Source organism: Myzus persicae, unplaced genomic scaffold, assembly GCF_001856785.1.
Source record: "Myzus persicae strain clone G006 unplaced genomic scaffold, MPER_G0061.0, whole genome shotgun sequence".
In the NCBI taxonomy this organism is placed as follows: Eukaryota; Metazoa; Arthropoda; class Insecta; order Hemiptera; family Aphididae; genus Myzus; species Myzus persicae.
In genome coordinates, this window is record NW_019101025.1 from 373712 (window position 1) to 398450 (window position 24739).

Here is a 24739-nt window from a genome sequence, read left to right on the forward strand (position 1 = left end):
CGCTCTTTAAAGTCAATAACTAAACCTGTTTTTATTAACTATAGAACATCGAAAGAACATTATATTTTTATTTTTATTTTGTATACAATTGATTAGCTAGCTCATAGCTGGTACGTACCTATGTACACTCCTTTTAATGATTGTAAACCGAAGGGCGAATAACCCTATTATGTTTTTTTTCGAAAATCCTTAACAAATTTATTTTTTGTAGACTGTCGTCGGTATTCCGTGCAACTTAATATTATGTACACTCCAAATTTCCTCGGAAACGGTTAATTGGAACTTTCAAAGGTAAAATGTCTACGGGAAATCTAATCTATGCAAAACGCAAGAAGTAGAAGTTTCTTCTTTTGCTACTATACTTTTATATGAATAATTTGACTTATTTCCCCGAAAGTAATTTCATGATTTTTTAAAAATTTTTGTCTGAATTGATAAGTTATAAGTTTATAACAATATTTATTATGACATACTTATACATTTTCTTTTTTAATTTAGCTTAAAATCAATTACCTTTCCCGATACACTTATCAGAGATGCTAAATGAACCAAGAGCTCTTACCTCTTTTAATAACTGTAAAATGCCAAAAGGTGGACATTCAATCCCCTTAACTCTATACTTTCAATATTATTTTATTTAATATTTTAGAAAAATAAAAATGGTACTTATAAGTTATTCAAACCAAAAACTATATTAAACCTTTTTAATAATATTTTACTTAATAACCAAATTCTATAGTTATAACCAACTTTAAACTTATTTGATATTTTTTATTTACTAAAACTATAAGTATTTATACTACTATTTTATCATTAAAAAAAAAAAAAAATGTCTGGAGATGGTATTCTTATTAGCCATTTTTATTAAGTTTTAAATATTAAAGATACATTCATAGGACGTGGATTACTTTTATAAAAACTAGCTCAAACAGCAATTACAATTTTAAAGTGGTTTTATTATTATTTACCTTACATAACATATTTTATTAGAGATGTAATTTTTTTTTTAATATTTGTTATTTTAATACGAAATCAACCACATCATTTATTATTTATTTCTAATGACTTGTACTTTGTCTCTTATTTAAAAGAAAAATGTGATCTGTAAATATTAATTTATAAATAATATACAAAAAATATTCAACTGGATGTCGTCAATATTAATGATACAGTTGATTAAGTTTGAAATAAATTTGAAGAGAGCTTCACGTATTTACAATTTACATTGGTCATAATGTTGTTTGGATGTCGAATTAAATGATTATGAAATGTAATAAATACTTGCGTGTAGTGCCTACCTACTTGTAATATAACTATATGAAAGTATATATTTTGTTTTAATTAATAGTAAAAATAATTAACGAATGTTAGTCATGAATGCGAATTGTATAAATGAAGTAATTAAATGCTTCATAATATTGTCATCATATTTCAGCCAATATTAGGTGAACAAATGTATTTAGAGAGAAGAGACAAATAAAATAAAAATGTTGAGTTATCTATCGAGTTTTTGTAGCATAATGAGGGATTGTTAAAATAGTATGCGGACAATTTCAAGAGGACTTTTTCTTCGTAATTGTAGAAGTTTTCGAGTTTTAAAGTTCTAATATAAGATATCTATATGTGTTGTATGTACTCGTATTAACGAACTAGATATTATGGTGTCATGGTGAATGCACAGTGCTAGATTGGCCTACTCTCTGTTTTCGATAAAATATAATAACATGTATTTTAATAATATCAAATTTAACCTTTTTCTATTAATCCGAAACAGGGAGGGGAGTAAAATTATCAAAATATTTGTATTGTTACACAATTCGTTTACCTACCTACCGATATGCATATATCAGCTATCACCGAGGCTTGAGATCAATTTGAAAAATCTCCCAAACGGAATACTCGGAGACCGCGTTCATTTATCTACTCCTGCACCGGTCTTGACGAAACGCGAAATCGAAAGTCCTTTGAACCGAGCCAGTGTATATCGTATATATAGCAACTGTATGCATATAGGTATACGATGACGTAATACAACTGCTGCCGCAGGTGGATCTCCGGTTCATTTTCCCCGCCGGTCTCGTGTTTATTTTATATAATAGATTAACTTGACTATATATTATAATACACTGTACCTGCAGCGTAATCTTAGTCGGTCTCTTATATCCGTCTCGCGGCCGGCAACTTTATACACGAGAAAAACGTCAATAGCACACGTTGACGACTTGTAAACAAAATTTCAAAGGACACAGTTAAAGAGCTTTGGTCGGAGTTAGTACAGCAGGCTCCCTCGGGCTTAAGGCTTCCCGGTTTGTGTACACCCCCCTACCGCGCTCTACCTTCGCGGCTACCTACCTCGCACGCGTTTCTCATTCTCTTTTTGTGGCGACGCTGTGGCCGTGTGTTTAAAGTAAATAACTAGTGTTTATATATAATATATTATTATGATGAAAAAAAAAATGTTCTCGAAATGTAATTTTCCGTTTGACATAACTCAACAAAACGTAATAACTTATTTACGGTATAATATCTTTGTTATTATATTATAATCCGCAGATATGATAATGCGACAACTTATAAATAATATTTTTTTATAGCAAAACGTCAACTTTAATAATACTTTATTTAAGGGTGATGCCCGAGTATCTTGATTGTGGAGATATTTATTCAAAATTAGCGTTGGAGTTGTAGACCACGCCATAAGAAACACACTTCGACCAAAAAACGAATTTCATCTAACTACAGAGCCAATGTTCCATATGCCTTTATTAATTATAAGTTATTAGTCCATTATTTTGTGTTATAATTAAAGATCTGAATTTGAAATATATCTGAATTAGGAACTAGAGGTCCCTAGCTAGTATACATATATACATGGTATATTTCACATAAACACGCATCACGGTTATACCACGTTTATGTTGTGGTTTAACGTTTACTTAGAAATAGTACCATATTATGTATAACATACACATATAACTTATGATTTAATAATAATCACTTATTTTAAATATTGACTTTCAGTATCTCAAAATAAGTTCATAATATAATGTATGCATGTATGTATATATTGTTGTTTCCGTGTACCTACTTTTAATACAGCCTCTGCGGCTACTGTTAAATTTCGGCGTTTGCATACCAGCTATAATAATATTATGCACGCACGCACGTGTACACATTCGTGTTGTTATTATTTCTTTCCATCGTTTCGTTCTCGTTAAATATACCTTCGCGAAACGAAATTTTCGTTGCCACACATATACATAATATTATTATCACACACACACACACATTCCGTTTATTATGGAAAATTATATTGTCAGCCACTAATCCACTAGCGTTCTCCGTATTGTTGCCATCTAGGTTAGCGCTGAACAAAATATCTACCGATTAGTTATCTTATTATAATATTATCTCTATAGTTTTGTTTTGTTTTTTCAAACGACAGAGGTGGTACCAACGACTCCGACCTTGCGGGAAGGTCATTTTAAGAAAACGCATACAAATAATAATAATATAACATAATGGGTAACAACATAATATTGTGGCCGTTCGCACCCTCGGGTAAATATTATAAGAAAACCTAGTAGGTACCTACCGCTGACGCGCCATGCTTATATATTAGTATATTACCAATTACCATTGTGGTATAATATGTTGAGTTTTCATTATAAAATCAAACACAAGGCTTTGGAAAACTTAAATATTGTCAGTGCGGGTAAGGCGAAGTTTCCTGTGCAACAATAATATTTTATTTACCATTTTCTGCCCAGCGAATTGTCGCCATAAGCACTATACTACGATTATTGTAGAGAAGGCAAACCACATGCCGATGGACCCGTTTATGATTTTTCTCGCGATATTATATAATATTAATTTAATTAAATATCGTCCACACGAAATTTGCCGGGCCCGCGTACGAAACGCATTCCTATCCCGTCGCGGCTTTTAAAAAAATTATTAATAGACAAATATTACACATACGACATACGATTACATGCCACCCCCACCGTATGGACGAAAACGACCTCCAAACAATGTGCCTAGTTCATATATATAGGCAATACACACGCACGGATATGGTGGATATAAAAACCGTTTGAATTGGTATAAATAATGTCGTTGTAATTGTTTTCCATTAGGGTCTATCGTTTTAGGATATTACCGCCCATCCATCCACAGTGATGATTTTTGAAAAACTATAATATTCTTAAAAATGATTATGTAACGATTTTAATAATAGTCACCTTCATTAATGAGTTATTTCCTGTAGCGTGAACCGATAAATGTGGAGTAGGACGAGTAGGTACACACTCAATCGAATATACTCAGCCATAATAGGGAAAATAATATAATATTTTACAAACATATATAAGCATTATATTAGGTGACTACTAATTGCGGGGATTTAAAAAAAAATCACCATTAATTGTCAATTGTCATTAACTCAGTTAAACCAGTCGATAGTACTCACACACGTCTGATTACTCCGTACAACAGTTGTAATATCCGTGTATAGCAGTGTAATAATAGCAAAGGTGTGTGGCAATGTATCGAATGAGCACAGTCACTTCAATTAGTCGATCATTTTACCTTGGATAGTATATTGGAGGCGCCACTCGATGTGCCCGAAACATATCATATTATTACTTGTGTTCTCATCGTAAAATCGATCAAAATTTACATTCGAAACTGTTTACAGAAATGGAGCGACAAGACCTGCAGTGTTTCGTGCAGCGAATAGACAACGAGGTTAGAGAACCTAAAGTGACCAACAGGAGCAACAACGCCAACACACAGCCACCACGTTTCAACACGAGTTCGTACGTGATCGAACAGTTGGACATGATGGGTGAGACACCGCGACAACAACCGAAATTATGTCCCATCGAGTTTTTATGATAACCTATAACTCGCTATTTAATCTAATTATTCTGCGGTCATCTATAATATATCTTAACTATTATGTTTCTTAACATAAATTCCTATTTTATTTTTATCACTGAAACTCCGACAATAATCATAAAATGTTTTCGAAGACTCTAGATTTAGCTATAAAAAGATATTCCAGATGATGAGCTAAAATGTTTTTCGTCGAGGTACTTTCTTATACTATATGGTGCTCCATATATTTCCAATTCAAGTACCGGATAATCCCGAGTCCTGATAATAATCAATTTCTGTCGACAATAGTAATAAAATGCGTTATCTTTGATTTTCAGACGATAATGAAATCAAAATTGAAAAATTGGAAAAACAGTACTCACCCAAACGGAAAAAGGACGCCAAAGCAATAGAAGGGTAATTGGCTCGATATGGTCGACGGAGAACGTTCTGATTACACTAATTGACTATAATTTTTCGATTTTTTCAGATTAAACGCCAATCCTTTGCCGATACCATATCATCGACCCGTCGGCCAGGACAGTAGGTTGAGCAACGGGAACATGGTAATGATACCACCGAGTAGTCCACGCAAGACGGCCGTCAACAAGTACACCGTGGAAAAGGCTAAACAACAACCGTACAAAAACAAAGTAGATGTGACGAGTGAGTAGATTGAGTAATATTTACTATAAAACAATTACTATTATAGATGGTTTGATAATAATTCCGCCCAACAGCTTATTTGTGTACCATCTCGGCTTTCGAAGGTAGTATTATCACCTGGATGGTAGCTTGGATAGCTGCATTCAAACTGCGATAAATTGTTAACATCATCATAAATATAGGATAAATTACAGTGATTTATTATATAACACAGTTCTTATGAAGTTAAACTTTATTTTTTTTAAATAAAATATATTACATTTTACAAATAGAAGTGGTATTTAAACATTATTAAGTACTTCGTAATTTAAATTTTTAATAAAAAGTCCAATTTCATATTTTTATATATTATTTTTATTCATTAATTACTTACATTTGACATAGTTTTGGAATTCCGGTGCCTCACCAATAATGAAAATCTATTCTAATTTTTTACTCATGCATGATCGTTTGACTAGTCAGACTATTATATCTCATATAATGAATTGTACTTGATTGTAGTACTTATAATTGTGTATAATATAATATAGTGTATACAATCAGAATATCCCATGTTTATTTTCTCAGAATCAACATTGGGCACTTGATCATTATTTTTTTTTATACGACATTCGTCGACAAGCTATTATCAACTAACAACGTACCTGAGTTTTTATGCATTATACAAAAATACCCATATATATATATATAAATATTCTATTTGAACGCAAACAATTATAATAAATATATCAAGAGGATGTCAAGGGTGTCAATTATCCACATCCGTCTCACACTCACGCCTTAAATATACGCTACTGATTATGTTGATAAACACAAAAATGGATCAAGCCAAAAAAACGATGAGACGGATAGCGGAAAAGAAAACTTACAAGTTGCAACCCAAATACTGAAAATACATTTTCATAATTTAATTTAAAAAATAATAAGTTAACGATTAATTTGAGATAAATAGGTTAAATCAGGATAATTAATTAGTCAAGTTAAGTCAGTGAAGTTAATAAGTTTAAAGATTTCATTATTTACATATTTTTAATTAGATTTTTATTTTTAAGTTTACGGCAAACGAATAATCTGAGTTGAAAAGATTAAGATTGAATTTCCAATTTCAGTTTCAATTTTAATTTATAAGATGTATCGCAGTCGAATAGTACATTATATTACTATACCTATAAACTATACTTTACTATATATGTTCCAGGTTCTAGAAGAACGACGTACAATCATTCGTTATCGGCGTCGAGCGATACCACAGCACCGCCGACCACTAGTTCATCTTCGGTTGATACCCATATGACCTCTAGCCTTTCCACGTCCGTCGAGAGCTCGGCAGATCAACCGGAATGTTTAACTGTACGTTACCACACGTCCACATTCATACCGCGTTATTGATATCTAAAATTGACTACCCTTGACCCCATCCCATCCCTCCGATGCCAAGCAGATGACTAAAAAATACAGTAATTCTTCTTTGCTGTAAATCACAACTTGTGTCACCAGTCGTTAATTGAGAGAAATCAAATCAAAACATTCATTAAAAAAGTTTTCAGAGATTTTCGTTAAAACGAAGTGTTTAAAATAGCGCAGTAATGCTATATTATTCTGACCTATACGATTATTATAATGGACAGTGAACAATTAGTATTGTGTCTCAGAATCAAAAATGATACATTTTTTTAAATTTATAATTACTTTTACAGAAGTACCTACACTAATGTTTAATTTTTTTTTAAGTATTTAAATTATTATTACATAACTGATATAATATTTTAAATAAAATAATAAAAAATAAAATTCTAACAAAACATTCATACTTTAATAATGATTATTGTTTGTTGTGTTAGTCACTCACTTTGATATAATGAATCTAAACTTTAGCATAATCTCCTTTCGTATGGTCTACCCGCATTAGTGGCTTTTTAATAGTAAAACAAGTTTGTTTTCGGTCATAATTAAATCAGGAAACAGATGCAAAGTTCTAAAGAAACCTTTGTAGTAATACAAGTTATCTCAATTATTTTGTTTTGTAATTTTTGTAAACAGAAAGTAGAAATTTGCCCTGGTGTTGCACAAGCAGCCACACAAACTACGCCGGAAAATGAGAGAGTCAGTTTTGTACCTAATAGTAAAATAAAACCCAAATTGATTCTAAAAAATCGCTCAAACTCAAAGAATGCATTAAAAACTGATTCAGTTTCTTCACCAGAATCCAAAGATCAAACAGAACTAAAGATACAAGAACCAAAGTAAGTTAATTTAAATATAATAATTGATACTATCAATTTTTTACTAAATAAGTCGCTGGCTTAACTTTTCAACAAATAGCTATTCAACTTAAACCACTATTAAATTACATGATACATCTATAAAAACTAAATAATTACAATGACAATTTTCGACTGATAATTATGTTTCTAAAATATGTTTGGATAAATTAATATATACTTTAAGTAAAATATAATATATAGATATTCAAACTGTTAAAATTAATCATAATTTATTAACTAATTTCATATAATTATCTGATTGCTATATCAGTATAGAGTTAATTTACAAAAACAATAAATCATTTGGATAATATATAAATATAAATATAATAATATTTATATTCCTCCAGGTATTGTTTTTAAATGTTTTATTATTTCTATATCATAACGGTGGATAGCCTACTTGGACAACATTTAAGAAATCAAAATTTATTTTCATTTTATTATTTTTTTTCTGTTGGTGATAACTTCCTCAGAAATTCCGTAATAAACCGATAAAGTATATTTGTTTATTTAAATTGCTGTGCTATGCCAACTGGTAAATGAAAAATCTAAAACCATATATATATTAACTGAACAAGATTGCAATGAAAACATCTTAAACATTCATACTAATACATTAATGGTATATTTAATTGTACGAATTAGACAAACAGTGAAAATGGCGTTAAGTCCGTCGATGGCAGAGAGCCTGCGTGCCGTGTTCGCTGCGTTCCTGTGGCATGAAGGCATTGTCCACGACGCCATGACTTGTGCGTCATTTTTGAAGTTCTATCCCAGTCTTCCCAAAAATGGAGCGGTGGTGACGAAACGAATGACTGAAAGGTATGTGTTAACAGCACACTCAGCATATATTGATAAAAATATTATAAATATGCAGCTGCATAGTATTAGTATTTTATATTACTAGAATGTCTCCGATATAATATGTATAATATACGAGTGTAACCTAAAGGTAAAATATATAAATTATTATATTTATAGAAAAAATGCTATTTTACATAACTATTAATTTTATACACTTAATTATCGTTTTAGGTATCTATTGTATTATATGTTATCCTCTCTACATATTTTTTTTTTGATTATCCTTGAACAACATTAAATGCTTTTAGGTATGAGAACTACATAGGCAGTTAAAACTACATAATAATATTTTGTTATTGATCTAAATTTGGCTAAAAAAAGTAACAGGCGGGGATTATGTTGAAATTGTGTGCTGATCTCCTCCAATTTTTCAACTGAAAATCTGACCCACATATACACATTATACTATAGAGCTACACCTAGATTCTACTTCATGGCATATTATAATGATGTGATTATATGAAATTTGATCTGACGTGTTCCCTGCAGGAATAAGGATCGGGGTCCGCAAAGGCATTCGGTGGAAGTGACGACCGGTGCCGGCGGTTACCGGCACATCCGACCCAACGAAGTGAACCGTCCGAAACCTGGAATGGCTCTACCAGCCGAGGGAGCTATCACCGAGGAGAGCATGACCAGTTCCGGTAACTCGGAACTAACAGACAGCCATCATGCGCAACCGGAACCATCGGGGGGTGGTGGTGACTGCCAGACCACCGTAAACTTTTTGCCACCTGCCCTTAACTGCATGGTCCGGTTATGGGACCAGATCTCTGCCGACATGCTCCAGGTAAGTGCTTTGATGTATTAAAAAATAACTACAAAATATAAGATATTCACACAAATAAGGTACACCACAATAATTTAAGATATAATATGGTAGTTCAAAAAATGTTATGTTGTAGTTCTATAAATTATTTTAGTAACTTTACTGACATAAAAACAAGTAAAATATTGAAATGTTAAAACAGATGGGGGTATAGGGTCAAGGCCCTCATAGATATTTTTGCTTTCTAATACTTAAGCTCTGCTGGCTACCCATCTACCACAATATTTTACAGGATATCTGCTTATGCGTATAGTTACTACATATCCTTTTTAATTATTGGAAATTGGAATACCTACATTGACACAATGACACATACATCACGTAGTACGGTAAAATGTTTTTTTTACATTGTTCTCTGCAGTTCTTTGAACATTAATACAACTGTCCAAATATTTTATAACTACTTAAACGTTAGCAGTGGTTTATCCAAACAACTTACACTATTTACAAAAAATGTTTTGAAATTATTTTTGTCGATATAATGAAATATGCTCTCAAACGAGTCAACCCCTCCTAAATAGATATGAGACAGTAGATTAGTGGAAAAGTATTATGATTAAGGTTGGCTTCTAAAATCTAAAATGTAAAATACGATTCTCAGTTACTCAAATGGTTGTATTGATAGAATATATTAATTTTTATTAGAAAAAAGTAAAAATCACAGAAACACTATAGTAACTTCATGACTAAATAATATAATTTAAAATATTTGATGGATAAATAAACGTTGTTATTAAAATTTAGTACAATGGCATAAATATTTTACAGAATGAAAGTCACAATAGTAATGGATTTTAATGGAATAATAATGTTCTCTTTACGAAATTCGTAACAGTTACATTCAACGTACGATATAAAATATTAAAGATGAATCTGTTATAATTTATTAAAATTAATTTTCTCATTTGTATTTGTTCAGTTTTCCATTATTGTTTGTATCGGCTGGTTTCGCAATATTATATTGTTACATTTAGAATAATACAATAAAACAATAACGGCAATAAAAAAAGACTTACAAATCTTGTTGAAAACGATGCGTTTCTTTTTCAACTAAACAGTAAACATGTTAAATAATAGTAAAATAATAAATGAAACTTATAGAGATAAATAGTTGTCTATTTGTCTGTATCTAAATTACGGATGAATAAACCGGCGTACGTAATATTATTCTGTTAGATTTATGTAAGTTCTTGTGTAGTATATTGCAAATATTCTAGAGGACTTTTTTCGTACCCTTTGACTGTAAGCTTGGATTCAGACTGAATTTATGAGGATGAGAGTGTTTTATGGACCTTGAAAATAGTGTCCAGTTTTAGTGTCTGTGTGCTAGACGTTTATTCAAATTGACATTTTTTTTACCCAAGTTCAAAATACATATGGTCCTGTTAAATTATAATAATATATATGAACATATTATTTTCTTTTTTCCATTTTATTCTATATAATGTAATTGTAGATTTGTATGCTACACCTGCATTACTCTATATATTACTATTCAATAATACATGATAAAAGACATTTTGAACCCGTTATTTATACATAGTAATTTGTTAAGAAGACCAAAAAAAATATGATTATTAGTTACCAAGCACGTTAAGATCATGACCAGTTAGCATGGGGAAACCCGATTTTAGATGGCGAAATGGCCATGTTCTTAACTTGAGTGGAGTATAGGTGTTAAGTATCCGTTGCTATAAAACTTTGCATACCTACCTACATGTATATACATTATACATATATTCAGTACCGTATATCAGTGACAGATAAATACAAAATAATTTTGATATCACATTTGATAAGATAAGTTCATATACCAAAAAAAGTTTAACATAATATATTTAAAAAATGAAAATATAATATACCTATTTTACTTTGCAATGCTATGACCTGGTAGAAACATACGGAGATAATAATGAAACGAGACTGCTTTGGAACGCATATTTAATAGTAGACTAACTTTAGTATATTTGTCAAAAAATAGTTACATTTATACCACCGTATAATTGATTGTGTGAAGAAATGGTTATGAAGGGGAGGGTTTTGCATTGCACATTAATTTTGTATTGGTCACCATGCGTGCCGACTTGTGGGTAGGGAAAACATAATAAAATGGCTTAATAGGCGCATATTCTGAATTATTTTTTAAAACTATAAAATCTATAATATTATAATTAATTAAAAATTAACATCCTGTGATATACAGATAATAACATCGGTTGGCGTGCTCCGCAAGTCTTCTCCTAGGCGAACGGTGGATGGTAGTGCTGAAAACGGCGACAACGACGGTGATAGATCGTCGATGGATCCGACCACGCACCCTCCCCTGTCATTCTGGCATCTAAGCCCCAACTACCAGACTAAGGAGCCCATGCCATGCGAGCTGTGCGGTGACACGTTTGCTGTGCCCGTGTCTTATCATATGCTTACCGCTCACCCGGGATGCGGTCAGAGCAGCGAAGGTCGTGGTTACACCAGCAATGGTACCTACAAGAACGGTTGGTCGGGTCCGTGTGGTGAAGGTGGTATCGCGTGGTATCTCCTTTGCGAATCCTGCCGTGCCGGTTACATGAAGCATGCCAAGCCGATACAACCGTCCGCCGCTTCCGGCTCTGGCCCGGCTCCTCGGTCCCGGAAGACTGCCGCGGTTGTTCGACAGGCAGTTATCACCTATCCCGCATCTAACAACGACGACGGTGGTCATGATTTCTCTGACTCTGACGACGAAGGTGACGACGAAGACCGTAACGACTGGAACGCCAAACCGCTACAACTGTCCAAACAGCTGCACGGTTAGTATACCAATTTCGACCCCCTACTTTATTGAGTGTTGTTAAAATCATCATAATGTACCGATGTGACCGATTTATTTGTTGTTAATTCCTAGGATCCAATCCTATAATTTATTATCCGATGATAAACGTGCTTTTAAAAGTAAGAAATACCTATTCTGAAGTAATACGCACCATTTGTGTGTGCACAAGCTATTTTATGAGAAAGTAAAATCTATAACATTTTTTTTTTCAAGTCATGTTTGTCACGAAACTGATATTATACCTTAAACTACTCGAATAAAAATTATAGTCAATAGGTATACGTATAGTGTACAAACATGGTTGATGAGTGTCTATAACACTATCAATCGTGAAACGTTACACGGCGTAATGTATAGTTAATATAACTGCATAGCAGCCGCTTGGTTACTGACACGATAAAGACAGTATAATGTACATTTGAGGTTTATAATTTTTTTGTCGAGATATTCGTTTGAAAGTATAAGAGTTCATATTTCTTTAAATAGAGGACTTTTGGATGTTCAAATTGGATACATGCGTTCATTTTATATATTTTTAAATGTATAATTGCTTATACTCGTATAATAACAATATTTCAACATATTATACAATGTCCATTTGAATCAGGAATAAGCTGCAACGACGATCTGGTCGATAGCCTACACCTAACGTTCAGAGAGAATGCCATGTTTTTGTTGGACTTGGCTAGCACCAGCGGTGGGAGGCTGACCGGTGACGAGTCGCTCCCAACATCAGGCCCGTGGACCGTAGGTGAATTTAAATGTCTGGACAGCCTCGAGACTCCTGCAGCCTGTAAAGAGCTACTGCAGTCAGACACCTGCAGCGATGCACTTCTGCAACAACTTCACGACTGTGATTCAACGGGAGTAAGTATTTATTCATACCAACCCTTTGACCAAAGGATTTTTATTTTTACTTTTTTAATATCTTTTCTGTTCTTCTAGATCTCTTCAGCGAGCCAAGATGTGGTGGATGGAACCGTGACGCGGAGCTTTCACCGGTCTGTGTCGATGGACATCGAGAAGTCACCTCTGAGACGCCAAGACATGATCAACCGTCGAAAGCGGGTCAACAGTGCCATCGATCCTGGTACGTAGTCTTATATCAACATCAAACAGAACGACGGAGTGTATAGTAAATGCGACCTAAGGGCCAAAAGGGTCAATAATAAATCCTAATACATTGATTGAGTGCTATATAAAACACATTTTATTGACCAAAATAAAACAATAAACAGTTCTCTTACTCAGCTTTGAATTTAAAAATATTTGGCGACTATTTTCATATTTTAACAGAGTGTACAATCAACTATTATATAACTATCAACTATATATTTTCTTCAGTTCTAAATTTTTATTTATTTATGATAAAATATAATAACTAATACAAATATACAGACGATAAGTGAAATTATAAAATTAATGTAGTATGTAAAATTGTTGTAAAATACAATACATTTGATAAAATATAAACATGAACACTTATAACATAAGTAAATAAAAAAATAGCAATAATTACAAGAAATATTCAGTTAAAGTTAATTGTTTGAAATCAATATTTATTTTGAAAATACAACCTAATTAAGAAAAAAGCACTATTAAATCTTAAATAGATTTTTAAAAAACATTTAATTGTACTGTCATATTTGTTTTGCATGTACAATATTTTGCTGTATAATATTTAAAATATATATATATAAACATTGGCTATTTAGTTCAAATTACTCCGGTCTCTACCAACTTAAAACAGTTATACAACTTAAAATATCATGACAATCGTATAATAGAATAGATGGGGTCGATTAAAGACATATATTTATATTATATAATGCTTATCTTCTAGACAATGGATTATCATTGGTATGTATGCCCTCGGCAGCCCTACAGGCACTCGTTCCTAGCGTCGATAACACTACGATGGTAGGGTGCTCAGCCGACGGTATAATATCGAACAACGAAAATGTGTCCGAAATAAACGTTTTCAACAGAGCATCTATGGCGTTTATTGTCGAAGCACACAATTTAGCTGATCTCAAATGGGCGATGAAACAAGCGGTGAGGAAAGCCGCGTGCCGCAGTTATGCTCTACAAGTAAGAATAATATTATAAATCTTATGGTTTAGGTGAAGTTGAATTAAATATTTAAAAACATTTACAAGTACCTACCTACTTTTGGCATAACTAGTAGGTACTGTAAGAGCTTAGTGCCTAATACTTTGAGCTTTCGCATATTTCTTAAGAAAGTAAATTGGATAAATCTATTTACGCACTTTATATCTTTTTACATTTTAATTTTAAATAACTCATAACAAAAATCAAATTTTTTACTAAAACGAACAAACTAATATTTATGACACGATTAAAAAATATTGAAATTTTTAAAATCATATCTTGTGTAAAAGTACGTTCCTATAATTATAGTATTTATACTTTATAAGCAAGTATATTATTTATTTAAATTAAAAAATACATGTATATTTATACTTTTTGTTTTCTTTTGAACTATACTCTCCGGTGGCATAACTAGGATTTATTTTCGGAGGAGGTTGTGTACAGATTATCATATATTACCCAGAAAACAATATATCATATTCAATTCATTTTAAAAACTTTTCAAGTGCAAATTCAATTTTTTTTCCTAGTTTAAGTTTCTTATTGTATTTGATCAGGCGCTCAACTGGTTGCTGCATGAAGTGTCTCGAGCATCGTGTCTACACGACCTTTTGTGGTGGTTCGTGATAGCGCTATCTGCCGAAGTCCGCACATTAGACGGGACCAACGACTCCAATGAACCACGATGTCGACATCCTCTGAGCGATTTATATCTAGCTGGTGAATCCGTGAACCCACTACCACAGGTGTTCTATCAGTTTCTGCAGACTGTGTCTGACCTTATGCTGTACTTGCCGCCGGGGTCTGCGCTACAAATGATGGCCGTCCGCTGTTGGGATATTAATTTTACTGCATCCGATCACATGTTTTTGCACAGGTAATTGAAAATAATTACAAATTATTATTTTGGAGTAATATTGAATTTTTTATTTCACTGTTTTGTTCTCAAGGAGTAAAGTATTTAGTAATATCAGCAAAATATTGTCGCACAGTGAAGATTATCAAGACGTTTGCGAAGACACTCAACCAGGCATTTCCTTGGTAAGTGATCATGAAGGCTGCAGTTTGTGGGAAAATAAACGTTATTGACTTTTACTTTACAGAACGATAACTACGTTGTGTCATCACTCAAAGATATAACGGAAAATACAGAAATCACGGCAAGCAGTCGACCGGCAATGATTCCGAATTTAATTGATCGAACGACTGAAACGTTTTGGGAATCGAGCGAAGACGACAAAAACAAATTCAAAACAATCACGATACAATGCAATCATGCATCTGAAGATCCCAAAGCACTTTACGTTCATTTCGATAATTGTCGCGATTTAAATGTAAGTATTTCCCGCATTGTTTACATAGGTAGTGAACATTTAATGAATTTAATAATGTTTGTACCTGTATTGTTTTTGAACAGAACAAAATATCTACTGTAGTTTTTTCATCCGGCCAAACTACCGAGCAAATGAACAAAATACAAACAATCGATGTTGATACTCGATTCAGTGGTTGGCTTGGAGTTTACATACATGGTAATTTTCGCGGTGTTCAAAAACGCAAACTTTTGATATACTATAATTATTTGACTTATCTGATATTTTTGCAGACCAAACGCATAAAGTCCTCTGCATCGAAGCACGGGGAGTGGACACATCGGTGCGTGTAAGACAAATCAAAGTTCTCGGAACTGTGTCTGGAGAATCTCTCGCACACGGTCGGCAATATAGCTACTCTACCATACAACATCGGCAATGTGAAAATGAAACACTAAAAGTGTTCCGATCAATTACTTTCCAGGTAAAAAAAAATTATTTAAAATATTTGAATATGAATCGCTCTCAAAATTTAATTGTCGTCTTAAGGTTTTTGGAAAACTTATACAAGGAAAAGTGACTTCGATGGATTCTAGTGTTGAAGAAAGTAAAGATCTAAAAGAGCACATGGTCGGAATTTTATTCAGTCAAAGCAAATTGACCCATTTGCAAAAACAAGTAATCATTTTTAGATCCATATATTGTGACCGAACACGTTTTACTAATAGTATTTGTAATCTTTTTTGTCACCAGGTGTGCACGCACATAGTAGACGCCATCCAAAAGGAAGCGATCCTAATGCGTGAAGAGTGGGAAAAGTCCGTTTGCAAAAACGACACCACATCCAACAATGGAACGGCCACACCGACCGACTCGTATTGTTTTGAAATGCTTTCGATGGTGTCAGCTCTAAGTGGGAGTAACGTCGGTCGATCTTATCTAGCAAATCAATACGATCTGCTGTCTAACTTGTTGAGTTTATTGCACACGGGTAGCGCCAGAGTCCAAAGACAAGTAATAACTATATGGGCAATAATAGTTTTTCCAAAATTATAAATATAAACAGCACACGTCAATTTTACCAAAAATAAATAAATAAAACATTAACTGATTTCCAGGTAACGTTATTGCTTAAACGAGTACTGCCAGAGGTGTCTCCTAGTGCATTAGCTTCGTTGACTGGATCTCGACTACCTTCTACAGGGTTTTCTATCGCCAGCCCGCCGTCAAAAAGCTACCAGGTAGGACTGCTCGATAGTTTCTTGAGCATCATTGCGAAAGCATTGATATTGCAAGTAAAAGTGAAGGGTGCAAATGGTAGCAAAGTAGTAAATTCGCTGAAGCTTCATGACGTCGATTTGGACGAAGACGAATCATTGTGGTATCTCAAAGGGATTTCTCACAGAAAATTGGCCGATGACATCATACAGATCTTATGGGATTTGTCAAACGTAAGCAATTACCGAGGGCTGTATGTAAAACAAAATAAAAAATATTTTGTTATTATTTTTGTTTAGGGAAAGTTGGGTGGTAACAAAAACTGGATCGACACGACCCGAGCGGCAATTGCCGAAAACATACTAAACTTGACGAGGTTGAGCAAAGAACACAGAACAATGGAATCTTGCATTAAAAATCCCGTATTGTGGTTGGCTCTAGCTTCGCACTGTGTGTTGCACCCGGAGCACGCGGAGAGGTTATCGTCCGGCCAGTGGTTTAAACCGGAAGATTCGAAGCCGATTCCACCGAGAGTGAGTATAATATCCCAGGAAGATGATAATATAGGGACCATAGGTGACGATATGATTTCTGAAGTTCATTTAGACAAGGTTTGGGACATTTATAAGACCAAGTTTAAAAATAATAGGTTAAAAAAAACAATTTCTTACAAGTACTTTTGTTTGAAACATGAATACTTCATGTCCACAGATAGACATCATTGAAATTAAAAACCAAACTTACTCTGTTATTGATCAATTTTTTTTGTATAACTTGACAATGTTTTTACTAATTATACACTTGAAACAGAATTATTTGAATTCAATCTGATTCGTTGGAGACGAATAATAGTAATATACGGCTACGACTAAGGTTTTTTTAATTGATCTGTTGCGATAAAGCCATGTGGGGATATCTTATATATTTGAGTTTAATAAACTTTTAATACATTATTAGCCGCTGTGTTCGAATCACGACGACGGTGAGACCGCGGCATCAATACAATGTCTTACGTGCGGAAATCTTTGCGTCGACTGCGACAGGATCTTACATTTGCACAGGAAAACCAAACATCACCAGAGACAAGTAAATAAGCCATGACGACACACGTTATTAGTGTTACACGCTTGCACGATTAGCAACACGATGACAAATAATACCTAACTAATGTTGTGCGTGTGATTCGTGTGTTCAGGTGTGCAAAGAAGAAGAAGAAGCCATCAGAGTCGACTTGCACGAAGGGTGTGGACGAACCAAACTTTTTTGGCTACTTGCATTAGCCGACAAGGCCACTTTGCAAGCGTTAGTCGAATTTCGAGATACTTCATCTGGCTCTTCAGACTTATCGGCACCGATTGCCCGGGCCAACGTGTTGCAACTCGCCAGAGTCGGTGTCTGCCGGTATTGTGGCATGGTCAGCAACGATGGATTGCTCGCTATCGGCAACGTCTGCGCCAACGACGAGTGTCAGGTATAAAAAATGGATATTATTATCATTACATATATACAATATGTCAAGTAAAAAAAAATCAGCATTTATATTTTTTGATTTAAACAGTTCAAACTGGGTATTTGAAATCAATTTTATTCCGATCGTACAGTTTTATGAACATACATTGTGTTATTTTATATAATTTTCTACAACTGCGTTTACTTTATCATATTGTCATTTCCGTTCGATCACGTCGTTTAAATAAAATTATTTACAGTTACACGCGCAGACCGGATGTCAAAGGATATTAAAATGTGGCCATTTGTGCGGGGGCATCAAAGGCGAAACGAACTGCTTACCGTGTTTGCATGGGTGTGCCTCCGTCGAAAATCCGTCTCTCAAACAAGATGCCGATGACATGTGTATGATTTGCTTCACGGACGCCCTGTCTGCTGCACCATCCATACAGGTATAACTATACACGACAAGAGACAATTTATGAGAATAATGATCAATCGTAATAATATAAACTCGAAACGTAAATCGACCACGATCGACGGAAAGACACGCACGACACGATGGAGAATGTAAAAAAATATCTATAAAAAACAACATTATCGTTTCAGCTAATCTGCGGACACGTGTTTCACTATCAGTGTTGCAAGAGAGTGCTGATCAACAAATGGACAGGACCGCGGATCACGTTTGGATTTCAACAGTGTCCTATCTGCAAGGTGAGTATCGCAAGAGTAACATATATTGTTATTGGCACCACTTGTTTGACCTATTTTTGTTTGTAATACAGACTCCAATCGAGCACGCGTGCCTATCGGATGTCCTGGACCCAATCAGAGAGCTGATGGCCGACGTCAAGCGAAAGGCTCTGATGCGTTTGGAATACGAAGGCGATTGTACGATGAAAAAAGATCACGCAGCCGTATATGCCATGGAGAAGTACGCGTATTACGTGTGTTTCAAGTGTAAAAAAGTAAGTCGACCAAATCTACAATATAGTTTTCAATCAAAAGCGTAATGTCATTGAAAGTATAAGTGTTTTAAAAACAAATACAAGGTAATATAAACCAATAGCACCAGTTAGGAGAATGCTTATAAACATAATATTAACTACCTTTTTATGTTTATTAGACATTTTTGCAAAACTAGCTTTTAATATTTTGATTCGTGATTACCAGGTACTGTCACACATATTGTTAGTGATAATATTTAGTACACAAGAATTTATATTTTTACATCAATATTTCATCCCAACATAATACATGTGTTTGTCTGGCTTATTTATTATTATCTAGTATTTTAAATACTTCATAGTTCTACCGAAAGGAATTATAAGTTCTAATTAAAAATACCTTAAACCTTTATACTATTATTCATAAGCTAAATTATTCAAACACTTATGTGACTATAACTTCATCTATACGCGCGACTCATAATCGAGTCTTCCGGATAATCCCATATGCCACATATTTTTAAATCTATAAAGATAATATTTTCCAACAATATACTAGTGTAATATATACGATATTATCACACGAAAGCTATTTTAATAAACCATGACCTCGTGTTTTGCAGGCCTATTACGGCGGTGAAGCTCGGTGCGAGCTGGATGTGGGTGGGACCGATTACGATCCTGAAGAACTGGTTTGCGGTGGGTGTAGCGACGTGGCCCGAGCTCAGATGTGCCCCAAACACGGAACCGACTTGCTCGAGTACAAGTGCCGTTATTGCTGTTCGGTAGCCGTGTTCTTCTGCTTCGGAACGACGCACTTTTGCAACGCTTGCCACGATGACTTTCAGCGTGTCACCAACCTGTTGCCCCACGAACTACCACCGTGCCCCGCAGGTATGAGATTGTTGAAATAAAAATGACTATGATAATATTATTCCATTGTCTACCAACAATAATATTTCCGTACATTTCCCGCATGAGGGCACACCGCCCGAATTCACATACCTAATCGATATGAAAAAAAAATAATCATGAACATATAAATTTACATTGCCAAATCTAGGACATTAGACAGATAACAAATCAGTCCACTGTTTTTTCTGTGTAGCTGTGCTCTTAAATACAATTAAAATGTGTTTTTAAAATAATATTATTTAACGTTTTCATATGTATATTAACTTTTCCTTGTAATCACTGTTAACCCAATTCAAAATTATTACCAACTTACCGAGCCATGGCAATGTACTGTATTAAGATTCAAAGAGAAACATCATTTTCCAAAATTGGATAAAATAAACTATAAAATATGTGACTCTTCCAAACGGGTGATTTTTATCTACCTAGAACATAGATTAAAGTTATGCTTTAAGTTGTGTCGACTATACCATTTATTGACATTTTATCTATTTCTGCAGGCCCGAGAGCGACCTCTTTGAACGTAGACGAATGCCCACTGCACGTCAAACATCCTCCAACGGGTGAAGAGTTCGCGTTGGGGTGTGGTGTGTGCCGAAACGCTCATACTTTTTAAGAACAACTATAACGACTCAATATCATAATTTTATTATATTGTAATATGTATAACACTGCACCAGAATTCTGCCCGGTCCACGATTGTTGCTCATCCATGTCTATAAGATACCCTTAACTTTTTCAACCTTCGAGACAGTACTCACGTACTCGCGAAAAGTACTGCGATTGTTACTTTTTCGAGTTACACTAAAAAAAAACCAGTTCTGCAGCAATCGATTCTTCACAACAACAAATCAAATGGTATATGTTTAAATCTACATGCAAATTAAATCGGTTGACATAGAATCATTATTTGAGATACACCGGAACTCTCAAATATTTTTCTGGAACCGGTATCATCTGGTCCTCCTATATTGTAACATTATACGGATCGAGCAGAGTTCTCGTCAATACTCATCGTCAGTCAGAATGCGTATTCATAGACAGATTGTTAATTTTTATAATTTATTTACGTTGTCAGCTTTTGCAATATTTCGATACACGCGTCATTTTGTGATTAACATGACTATATTACTTATCTACATTTCATTGTAATCCACAATGTCTGTACTACGCGAATCTTCACATAGTTTAATTTATTATTATTATTATTATTATTATTATTATTATTATTATTATTATTATAAATGTTCGTTTGTTGTAGGTAGCTTAAAAAAATTATGTTTAAGTGTAGTGTGCCAATGTCGATAAGATATTATTGTCCCCATTTATAAATAAGTATTTATTTTGATCGTATAGAACGACATGACATTATTAAATTATATGTACCTACCACATGCGCATCGTAGTCGCGTCGTGGTCGTTTATTTGCTCCACCAACCCACCCGTCCACCACCACAACCGAAATGTTTGAATCTCAGAGTTGTCTTTAGTACAATTTTTGTCTGTTATGTTATGTTTGTGAATCGAAATTTATTGTAATAATACTTCGCATAAGTTTCGGTACGATTAGATAATAATATTGTGAAATATAGCGTACTGCAGTAGGTAGTTTAATATTTTATTTTACTTGGAGGGTACAAGTAATACATACAGCTGGTGCCTAGGTATATTGGAAAGGTGGTGTATACCTGACCGAACTCAATATCTTTTCTTGAATCTGCCCGTGTATAATCTACATATTATTATTATTAATTCGTCGACTGCGCCTATAGTATTTTGGTCTACTATGAATCAAAAAGTTCCACATCCATTGCGCAACAAAAATATAATACGACGTGATACATTTTGAATACATGATTTTCGGAACATACATTATTTTTATATAATGCCAAAGTTTATGTGACATATAGTAAAATAAAATAAACTATTATTTCCATGCAAATATAAATAAATTGTAGTTTACGTTAGTAAGAATGAATATATATTTATATATATACAGGTTGTATCTTTATGTTGTTGAACACTAGGTTTTTAACGATTATGTTTCGATAATATGAAATTTAAAATAGACAAAAAGATGCCATGTTTCTTTATTTGTAATTGGACATTTTTTTTATCTTAATACTAATATTTTTAACCATAAAGTTACACGAACAACAAACTCAACTTTATTTTGTCAAATAATATCAACTATATTTTTTGAGCTTTTTTTCTAAAATTATTGATAGTCAAATTATCAATTTTAGTTGGTTAGCTTATGAGTAATTACGGTCCTCTAAAGTTTGGTAAATTCATTAATACTTTAATACTTATAACTGAAATAATTGGTTACTCTCTGAAAGAAAAATATTTATTCAACTTTGGGATAAACTACCAAAAAATAGTTTACAAATATATAAAGTTTATTATTTTTATTTTAATCATAAAATAAGTACTATTATCACCCATTATAGTCATAATTAGTTAATAACTTGACATTTTATTCTTCACAGTTATTATACTAACAATAGGTTAAATTTGAATATTTAATAGGTGGCATGAGTTAGGTTTTTAGAAATTCCATATTACCGATCAATTATCATTAAAAAAACCTCGAGTACAATCACATAAGATACACCCTGTTTACAAATTAAAAATAATATGAGCACTTGCATGGGACAAAGAAGTTAATAGGTTATTCGCTTAACAGAACAAAAACACTATGGCCATTTATTTCAAAAAAATATATGGAGTCAATGACCAAACATTGTTCTACTCGCTGATAAATAATTCAATATTATAAATAATATAATTATTAACTAGTGATTCGAAAACGTACAAGGCATAAAACCCATTTCAATAAATTCTTGATGTTTTATGAGTCGTATAAATTAACTTGGTCACAAGATTAGATTCTATACTATTGATAAATCTAAAATATAGGATCCGAATTAACACATACCTACTGTAAGTTTCACCTAATGTCACCACATATACTAACCTATTTTATTACTTTGCCGAATATGATCATACATACATTTATATTATGTTTAGTTAAAGTTTTTTTTAAATTAAATTAAATTAATTTCTATTATGTTTTGAATTCGATCGGCGTAATTGATATTATATAACATTTTTAGTATCGTATTTAATATTATATTTTGTTTTTTATTACCTTCAATGATTTGTGCAATCGATTCGCGCCTTCGATATAAACTATAATATTATTATGATCGATGTTTTTATTATTTTTTTCTTATAAGCGAAGAAGTCCAACGTTCACTTAGTTCTTCGAGTTTTTTTCTTATATATTATTGTTGCGCACCTTATCTCAAACGGTATAGAATATAATAAATTACATAGCCATATCGGTGTGCAATATTTTGTTTTTTCACCACTCGTCCAATGTTTGGCACAATGTGCTCCCGAAAACAAAAAAAAAAATGATTACATACGCTCATCACGACGCTGCAACAGTACATCGTATACGTGCAGGACGTGATTTTTCGCTATATTAAAATATTATTGAGTTTAATACTTATCAAAGTGCATAAAATCGATTTTTATGAAATTGAAAGTATATATGCGATTAATTTTAATGATCATTAAATTGTTTTAATCTTTGTCGCTGCCCCACGTCATCCCCCGCCTACATGCGTTTAAAACCCCGTTTTTAATAAAAATGTGTCGAATAGAATTTTTTTCGCGTGTTTTAATTTATGAATTTATTTTCATCAACTGTATTCGTTTAGAACAAAATGTTAATCCAATAGCTTAGCATACTATTATAATATTTATTACGTTTGGTTTTTCGTTTGTGTTTTAAATTTTTTGTAATTTTTTTCCCCTCAATGGGATACTTATTATTAATAGTTATATATTTACTATTTACCAAAATCTAAATGTGCAATATATATGTGTTCGATGTTTTAAATAAAATGCAACTATGATCTACATAAATGTTTGTTTTTATTTGCCGCACTTACTCTCGTCATCAAGAAAACGCCCACATCCATAAATATTTTGTAAAATCCGTTTCCTGCTAGAAGAACTAATTTTGCTGCAGTGAAATAGATTCAAATATTCGTACAAGATTAATTGAAATGGAACAATTTGTTTCATTGTGTCGTAGCGTTCTTGTTTTATCGTTATTCATTGGTAAGAACAATTAATCATTTAAATTCACAATCTCATATAACGTATTTGTGGTTCCCAACAAACTGCACTGGCACTGTTAAACTCAAGGTATCCTGATGGTCTGAACGTCAAAACTAATTTCCTATCGTCGCTGATGGCAAATAAAAGTCTCAAAACTTCCAACAAGAACAATATGTATAAAATGTGTATCGATCGTCAAGTACATACATAGGTAAGGTAATAAGTTACTTAAGTATTACTACTAATAACTATTGAATTTCAACCTAAATATTCACAGATGAACCATTATTAATTAATTTTTATTTAAAATGCTTAACTGACAATAA

General features: G+C 33.0%; 1 protein-coding gene across 2 annotated transcripts in view; it reads left to right on the forward strand.

The window, feature by feature from the left end:
* The window catches only part of LOC111027394 (E3 ubiquitin-protein ligase MYCBP2), a 273579-nt gene extending 249364 nt beyond the window's left edge, over nt 1-24215 (forward strand). Inside the window, exons 42-68 of one of the 2 annotated variants that reach the window (XM_022305767.1) lie at nt 4700-4849; nt 5220-5298; nt 5372-5547; nt 6746-6897; nt 7588-7790; nt 8460-8636; nt 9168-9468; nt 11711-12296; nt 12927-13186; nt 13265-13409; nt 14163-14410; nt 14989-15308; nt 15382-15472; nt 15535-15765; nt 15849-15963; nt 16038-16228; nt 16294-16422; nt 16498-16758; nt 16863-17195; nt 17262-17495; nt 17920-18048; nt 18158-18433; nt 18672-18863; nt 19021-19128; nt 19200-19382; nt 19985-20255; nt 20777-24215. In XM_022305767.1, the coding sequence (XP_022161459.1) occupies nt 4700-4849; nt 5220-5298; nt 5372-5547; nt 6746-6897; nt 7588-7790; nt 8460-8636; nt 9168-9468; nt 11711-12296; nt 12927-13186; nt 13265-13409; nt 14163-14410; nt 14989-15308; nt 15382-15472; nt 15535-15765; nt 15849-15963; nt 16038-16228; nt 16294-16422; nt 16498-16758; nt 16863-17195; nt 17262-17495; nt 17920-18048; nt 18158-18433; nt 18672-18863; nt 19021-19128; nt 19200-19382; nt 19985-20255; nt 20777-20892 (5657 nt within the window). In that variant the 3' untranslated portion in view covers nt 20893-24215. The remainder of the gene's footprint in view (nt 1-4699; nt 4850-5219; nt 5299-5371; nt 5548-6745; nt 6898-7587; nt 7791-8459; nt 8637-9167; nt 9469-11710; nt 12297-12926; nt 13187-13264; nt 13410-14162; nt 14411-14988; nt 15309-15381; nt 15473-15534; nt 15766-15848; nt 15964-16037; nt 16229-16293; nt 16423-16497; nt 16759-16862; nt 17196-17261; nt 17496-17919; nt 18049-18157; nt 18434-18671; nt 18864-19020; nt 19129-19199; nt 19383-19984; nt 20256-20776) is intronic. The other variant, XM_022305768.1, reaches the window with a different exon arrangement.
* The last annotated feature ends 524 nt before the right edge of the window (nt 24216-24739 follow it).